The 8,562-nt window shown below is 40.6% G+C and overlaps 1 protein-coding gene across 1 annotated transcript in view; it reads right to left on the bottom strand.

Annotated features, from left to right (window-relative positions):
- LOC116071007 (cytochrome P450 3A9-like) overlaps positions 1-8,562 on the bottom strand; it is a 26,013-nt gene that overhangs the window by 1,270 nt on the left and 16,181 nt on the right. Inside the window, exons 10-11 of the mRNA XM_031342382.1 lie at positions 5,683-5,843; positions 3,304-3,530 (exon numbers count right to left, since the gene is read on the bottom strand). Coding sequence (XP_031198242.1) covers positions 3,304-3,530; positions 5,683-5,843 — 388 coding nt within the window. The remainder of the gene's footprint in view (positions 1-3,303; positions 3,531-5,682; positions 5,844-8,562) is intronic.

The following is an 8,562-nucleotide window of genomic DNA, read 5'->3' as shown; positions in this document are numbered from 1 at the left end:
GTAGTAGTGGACAGGATGCTTGCTTGGGTGGTTTACTGAATCTTTCTGGAGTATCTGTTCTCTGAGAGGCTCCACCCAGCAGCTGCCTAAAACAGATGTAGAGACACACAGCCAAACACTGGATGTAGTTTGGGGAGTCTTATGGAAGGGTTGGGGCAATAACTGAGGACCCTAAAAGAGATAGGAACTCTACAGGAAGACCAATGGAGTCAACTAACCTGGAACCTTGGGGGCTCTCAGAGACTGAACCACCAACCAAAGAGCATACACAGGCTGGACGTAGGCCTGCTCACACATGTTACAGATATGCTGTTTGGTCTTCATGTGGGTCCCCCAACAACTGGAGTAGGGCTATCCCTAAAGCTGTTGCCTGTCTGTGAAATCTGTTCTCCTAACTGCACTGCCTTGTCTGGCCTTAGTGAGAGAGGATGGCCCTGCAGAGAATTGATGTGTCAGGGTAAGGAGATATCTAAGGGATAGCCTCCACCCTCTCAGAGGAGAAGGGAATAGGGGAAGAGGGAGAGACTGTGTGAGGGGAGACAGGAAGAGTTACAGTGATTGAGATGTAAAGTGAATAAAAAATGCTAAAAGTATAAAGAAATCTCACTGTGTAGTTATTTTTTTTTAGTTGTATACAATAAACATTTCTTTTGATCCATTCTTCCAAAGTAGTCCTCCTTCTACTTTCATGACTCATTTTTTTTTATGTGTGCAAGTCTTATACAAGTTGTCACAAATGCTTTGCAGTTATGATGGAAATGGCCATGCCTTGTCCAGAAAACATTTTATAGCACATTTACCAGCCCTCTCACCACTGTAGTCTGCCCAACCCCCTTCTTTGACGTCACCTAGGCCATGGAGTGTGTGAGATACTATAGATGTTGTAGGCTACAGGCCTCTCTCCCTTTACCATGGAGAAGCTTTTAGCTGTATCGAGAATGCTGTTTAAAATATTTATTATCTATCTATCTATCTATCTATCTATCTATCTATCTATCTATCTATCTATCTATCTATCTATCTATCCATCCATCCATCCATCCATCCATCCATCCATCCATCCATCCATCTACCTACCTACCTACCTACCTACCTACCTACCTACCTACCTACCTACCTACCTATCTATCTATCTATCTATCTATCTATCTATCTATCTATCTATCTATCTATCTATCTATTTTTTGACACAAGGTTATAGTGTGTAGTGCTGGCTGGTCTGATAGCCTGTGCAGAACAAACTGGCCTCAGACTCACAGAGATCTGTTTTTGACTCCCAAGTGCTGGGATTAAAGGAATGGGCCACCAACCTAGGTTAAGAAAGTTTATTTTCAAACAAGAAAAGTGCATTTAGCACAGTGATGTGTTGGCACATAAGAAACAAGACCAATGAAAGGAAAGCAAGTCCTGGCCTCAAGTAATACTTCTATTGTTCACTTGCCCATTGGGCTCAGAGGATATAATGCCTACAATTACTGAAAGTTTGTTCCCTTTCAGTCTATGATCCTCTCCTCTCCTCTCCCCTCCTCCCCTCTCCTCTCCTCTCCTCTCCTCTCCTCTCCTTTCCTCTCCTCTCCTCTCCTCTCAATTATCCCTTTCCTTTCAACTACATTTCCTGTCTTTATTTTTTCCAAGATCTTTTCTTTCTTCCTCCGAGCTTCCCTCCTTTCATACTTCTTCCCCTTCCCCCTCCTCACCTTTCTTTCTCCTTATTCTCCTCCCTCCCTTCTTTGTTTAATTCTGCTTCTGCTTCTTCCTCTTTGTTTTGGTTCTTCCTACTTCCCTTCCTTTCTTTTTGAGTATTCAAGTCAAATATTTTAGCAAAATATACAATGCCACTCCACTTTGTAATGTCATTATCCAAATTTTTCTTTATATCTTTCCTTGAGTATAAAATTCTAGAGGAGTAGACACGTTTTAATTGAATTTGATTCTATTTACATATTTAAGAGAAGAATAATGATTTGAGGAGGGTGATAATTATAATATAGTTATATACTTTAGCCTAGCATTTTCTATTTTGAAGAAAAATTTGAAATATTTATGGATGGTATGTTATGCACAAGCATGTTTCTTACACACACACATACAAACACACACACACCACATGGATCTTTTAGAGAGAGAGAGAGAGAGAAAGAGAGAGAGAGAGAAAGAGAGGATGTGAAAGGTGTGTGTGGAACAGCTGGCATCAGTGAATGGTTGCTGGGCATATAGAGCTTCATTTAGAATGTATATTAACATCTATAGATTACTCTTGTATATTTGTCAAACATTCTTCGTATTATATCAATATTTAGATTTTATCAGTGTTTGGAGTAGTTCTTCATACAAAGTAGGCATGTAATATATGTTTCACTTTAAAGAAATCCAACATAAATATGGTTGGTGGTTTGTGCTTTTATAGTCACAATGTTACAGGAGGTGGAATTGCTAAGCCTGGAGGGAACACAGAATTCATATAGAATGGATCAATGTCAATTGACTCCCTCAGTAAATATTATGGTGGCAATAGGTATCCCACAACCACTAAGACATGGACTCTGATAGCAGGAAGTACACAGTTAGGGGTCAGTACATATCTAGATCATAAGTCCTCTGACTTGCTTGGCTACAGTGCTAAATTTCTATTCTCTTAAGACTGACAAAGAAATCTGACTTTAGCTCCAAAATTGAGCCACATATAAAGGATTCTAGACAAGCAGGTGGCATAGCCTTTGAAGAGCCAGTAAAGGAGCTGGCTAGGATGAGAGCTAGAGAGAAGAATGTGAGGACACATGGGTTCCTCTGTCCTTAGCAGGGTTGCTCTAACCATAAGGGAGGAAGGCCTCCAGGTACACAGAAAAATAATATTACAGCCATAATAGAATATCCAGGAGGCAAACTCTAGTGAAATGGGAGACTCAAACGCTCTCTAAAAGTGCTATAGATAGTTAATGGGAATGGCAAAAAAACAAACAAACAAACAAACAAACAAACAAACAAAACAAAACAAAACAAAACAAAACTTGAGATGAATGAAAAGCACAATACATAATGCTACGCTTTCTTAAAAGTTTACATAGGCAGGCAGGCAGGCAGGCAGGCAGGTGGGCAGGCGGGTAGGCAGGCAGGTGGGCAGGCAGGTAGGCAGGCAGGTGGGCAGGCGGGTAGGTGGGTGGGCAGGCGGGTAGGCGGGTAGGCAGGCAGGCAGGCAGACAGACTGTTGTTGCTACAAACATTAATTCAATACCAAGAGACAATCATACATCATGCTTGGACTAGTCTGGCTTGGGATAGTTTCTCTTTCCCACATCCTTGTACCTTTCAGGGCAAAACTCCTCAGGCTCTGGCCAGCACTTCGGGTCTTTGTGAAGAGCAAAGGTTGGTACCATTACCACAGTCCCTTTGGGAATGGTCACCCCATTGATTTCAACATCTTTCTTACAGACCCTCTCGAGTCTTCCACCGACTGGATACAATCTGAGCGTTTCATTCACCACCATGTCCATGTACTCCATCTGTACCAGGGCATCATAGGTGGCATGTGCCTGGAGGGGTGGGAAGGAAGAGGGAGGAGAAGATGGGGATAGAGAGGGAGGGAGTGGGAGACAGAAGGACAGAGTCAATTTTCATCTATGGAGTATTATTGTGGGATTTTCTTTGGAGTACCACAGAATAACTCCTATTGATAAAGACATTTAGCATTTTTACAGCATTTTAATAACTCATATCCTTCAACCTGTTCAAAATTCCATAGAGAAGCAACTCTTTAGGATAATCCTCAAAATTATCATGTAGTACTTTTCTTTCTCATGTCAATAATCACTACTAATAGATAACGACAACTACACAACAACATGCCACAGTTAGGGTTACTTTCCACAAAGCAGCTACACATGTATATGAAAGTGTATAAATATAGATGAGAACAAATCCCTACTTTTTAAAATACCCTTTTTTATTTATGTGTATCTCCCTGTGTAGAGATTTATACATGAGAGTTCATGTGCTTTGGGGTGACAGAAGAGGGTGTCAGAGCCTCTATAACTGTAGCTACAGGTGGTTGTGAGCCTCCTGATGTGGGTGTTAGGAATGGAACTCAGGTCCTCTGAAAGGGCAGCCAAACTCTTAACTGATGAGCCACCTTTCCAGACTTTCAGCAAATCCTTGTCTTATATAGGATCGTACTTAAGATCTTAGTATATCTTGCATGATCATTCTTTTTTATATATGAGATTTAGAAAGATTTAAACTACTCAGAAAATAGCTACTACTGTTTATCAAGGAACCCCTTCCTTACATCAAAAGGAGACCATCACAGGAAACTACAACTTGACACAATATAGAGGTCAATGGATCATTTGGAGCTCAGCACCAATAGATATATTTACATTATAGCTCCTGAATTTATAACTTAGGGAACATGGGGCAGAAGAGGCAGAAATCTGCTGTGAAATGGCCTGTCTTAGAAATGGGTGCATAAACAAGACCAGGACTGTGGCAATATTAATGTACATGTTAACGTGGAAGGATATAATTTCACTTGGTCCCACTCCTAGACAATGAACTTCAAGCAACAAATGGCTGCTATAAGAGGGAGAATTAGCCTCTGTCAGGGTTGCGATTTCTTATTGATTGTTCATCATAGAGTGGTCAGCCTTGAAAACATATATAAACAAACAACAAAAATGGACTCATTATGTTGTGTGTGCATGTGTGTGTATATATATATATATGTATATATATAAACATATGCATATAGTTATGTAACAAGAATAATCAAAAGGAGTTACCAACTTGAGAGTGAGAGGAGAGGTTTGAGGCATAGGCTGGAGGGAAAAAAGGGAAGAGGGAAAGTGCTGTAGTTCTATTTCAATTAAAAACATTTAAAATTAAGTGAAGTATGCAACATGGTTGTACATTAAAAATAAAAATTAAGTAATTTGAAGAGGTGCTAGTAGTCTTTTCTATACTAAACATGACAAAAGACATGTATAAGTCATTAGTATCAAAATGTTCAGTTTCAACCCTGGTAAAAGTAACAATGAGAACAGGATCCATTACCCAACCTCATTCTCCGTTGTGGATCCAGCTTGCTGGTTGTTTCTTCTGGACTTGTCTGTGAACCCTGAAGAGAGTGATAAGACCACCCCAGAGACCAGGCAACTTCACACTTAGAGCCTCCCAGTTTGAGCAGAGTTCCAAACACCAATGTGACTAATACCTTATGGGATTTTTGGACTGAACACAATGTAGAGTTAAGAATATGAGTCAAGGTCACCTATTAGTGGAAATAGATATGTGGGGTTACACCAAATACATCTGCCTAGCCCAGCACAGCCAAGGCCAGTCACACTCAGCCAACAGCAAGTAACAGTGCATGGCATCAAGAGAATTGACCATCCAGAGATATGACTAAGCACTGCTCACGGTTCCATGCTACTGTGGCTTGTGGATGTTTCTTGGTAGTTTTTGGTGACAGATAATGGAAAAATCTATCCCAGCATTTGTCTACAAAGATGTTTTAATAAATACAGCATCTGATGCCTGTTTCTCATTAATTTCTCTTTTTATAACCTTCTTAAATAAAGATGGTGAAGAAACTAATAACTTTGTTGAAAATTTCTCACTGGATGTGATAAGAAAGCCATTTTTGTCAATGCTTCTCCCTACTGCCCTCTTCAGGTCACATCGTCTCACCTTATTGGGCAGAGCTGCATCAATCTCATCCTGTAGTTTCTTCTGGATATCAGGGTGAGTGGCCAGCAGATACAAAGCAAAGGACAGAGCACTGCTAGTGGTCTCATAGCCAGCAAAAATAAAGAAAATTGACTGTGCTACAATCTCCAGATCAGATAAACCTGTGGGGAAAGGAAATACATTTGGTTTCATTTATCTGTACATAGATTGATGGACGTGTGTGTGTGTAGACTCTAGCATGCCAAAGCTGAAAGTCAGGTTTATGTTTAGAAGACAGAGGAAATTTTGCAAGTTTGAGGTTTTTTTTTTTTTTTACTATTATTTGGGTCTTGGAGTTTGAACTCAGGTCTTGGACTTGGAACAAGTGTCTTTACCTGTTGAACCACCTCATCACACCAGGCCATAACATTTTAAGTGAGGGAGGTGAGTATAAATCATGGTTAGATGAGGAGCAACCCGTGTAAAGCATGAGTGTTTGTGTATATGTGGTATATTCAGTGTGTGTGTTTGTGTGTGTGTGCTACATTTGGTGTGTATGTTTGTGCATATGTATGAATGTATGAGTGGTATATGTATGAGTATATGAGACTGTATGTGAGTTTGTATGAGTGTGGTATGTGTGTGTGTATGTGTGTGGTATGTGTGTGAGTGGTGTGTGTGTGTGTGTGTGTGTGTGTGTGTGTGAATGTAGCATGTGTGTGAGTGTGTGTGTGTGGTGTATGCATGTGATACTTGGTGTGGGGGTGAAAAGCAGGATGTCTTGCAGACATTAGCAGAGCTGATTATCCAGACACTTAACTGGTCAATGTTCACACTTCCATGCCACTATGATTTTGTATGTCTTTTTCTGTGTTATTTCCTTGCAATAGGGTCTTTTACAGACCTGGAAACATGCCCTTTCAGCTGTACTGGCTAGTTACTGGATAGGAGAGTTAGGATTCTCCTATCTCTGCTCTCAAGTGCTGGGGTTACAGTGATGTCCAGCTATATTTGACTTTTTATGTGGGTGCTGGGGAAATTCCATCTGAAAGTCTTGAGCCTGTGGAATAACTGTTCTTAACCATGAAGATACCTAGAGGTTTATTATTATAAATCAAATGGGGAGAGAATCTTAGTATTCTCTCTTAGGAAAAATTAAACCATTCTTGGTAAAATATAGTGGAACTGCTTTGAATGAGCATTCAAAAAAAAAGCCTTGAGGACATTAACAGATCTGTCAAATACATACATTTTAAATCACTTGAGATGATGGTATTAGCAATACTGAGTGTAGTCTGTGGACTCACAACATCAGTGAAATTGAAATACAGAGCCTCAAAACAAACTTAGATTTTTTTCAAATCAAAATAACAGCTTTTGTGAGGTGTGATATATTTTTGAACAATTTCAATTGATAAGCAAGAATTATTAGCCTTCCAAAATTAATAATGCCAAATATCAATTATGCCAAATAAGAAGCTACTATATTCTAGTAGTGACTGACCATATTCTAATAAATGCACTAATGTAGCAGAAGAAAGAAAATGTCAGTCGAAGGAGCAGTGAGCATGGTGCACACAAAATAATATGTCAATAGAATAAAGTTAACAATGCTATTCAATCATGAATAGCATCTGAATGTCACCTTTTTAAATATCCCATTCCCCTAGATATGCTCCATCTGGATCACACTGCTCCTGACAAGAGTTGTTTTCTCTCCTGGGTTTTAGTCTGCACAGAAGCTCAGCTCATTTAAGCACTGAACAGTTAAGCATTGAGTAATTGGTAGTGTAAGACCTTCAGAAATATATGGCCTGCTCCAGCCTTGTAAATTCAAAACTGGAAGAATAAGCCCCAGTGAAAAATGAATGTTGGAAGGGTTTGCAGAGCTGTGGTTTGTTGACCATGACATCTGTGCTGTTCTTGGTGGAAATATGGCCTACCAGATTCTTTGTCTCAGTGAACATGAACTTTGTGTTATCGTAGTGGGTACCTATTCAGTGTCATCTACCTCCTCAATCAAGTACCTCCTTGTACTGTCCCCGCTGAGCTCTACGTTATTCCTCAATAGGACTCAGGAGGCAGCAGCCCGGCTCGGCCCATCAGGTGTTTGGGACCTGAGACAGCTCCAGGGATCAAAGACAGAACTGGTAGCCCAGAATTCAAAAGGAACTGAGCCTTTAATCCGCTTTTCTGCCTGGAGCCCTCGCTTGCAGGGGTTTGTTTACAGACTGATATGTTTTTTCCCTGTTCTCACTTCTATGCTAAAAGACATAAGATTGTTTTGTCTTAGGTATAAATATCCCGATTCACTAAGTAAAGATCACACCTTGATAAGAATCTACTTGGTGTCGTTCCTTGTCTCCTAACCCGCTTATTTTCACAGAAACTCGACTTCCCCAGTTCATGAATCACCCACGGTAAGAAGTGAAACTGCGGGCCGGTTTCCTTCACCTCCTCAATCTCATCTGTCTGAACACTGGTCCCCAGATGGGGGTGATGACTGTGAAGGTTGTAGCCTTCTTGGATGATGTGGGTCACTGGGCTGGGACCTTAAGGTTTGGTAGCCTGGCCACTCTCTGCAGTTTCTATGATCGTGCCTAGTCACATGTGTTGTCAAGTCTCCCAGCTTGAACTACAAGTCAAATTAAACCCTTCTTCCTTTTTTTTTTTTTCCGAGGCAGGGTTTCTCTGTGTAGCCCTGGCTGTCCTGGAACTCACTCTGTAGACCAGGCTGGCCTCGAACTCAGAAATCCACTTGCCTCTGCCTCCCAAGTGCTGGGATTAAAGACGTGCACCACCACTGCCTGGCTCTCTCTACTTCCTTTAGGTTTCTGATTGTCAAGTATCTTCTTTTCTTCTTCTTCTTCTTCTTCTTCTTCTTCTTCTTCTTCTTCTTCT

This window comes from Mastomys coucha, unplaced genomic scaffold (genome assembly GCF_008632895.1).
Source record: "Mastomys coucha isolate ucsf_1 unplaced genomic scaffold, UCSF_Mcou_1 pScaffold22, whole genome shotgun sequence".
Classification (NCBI taxonomy): domain Eukaryota; kingdom Metazoa; phylum Chordata; class Mammalia; order Rodentia; family Muridae; genus Mastomys; species Mastomys coucha.
Note: the sequence above shows the minus strand (reverse complement) of the source record. Positions and strands in the feature narration are given on the sequence as shown.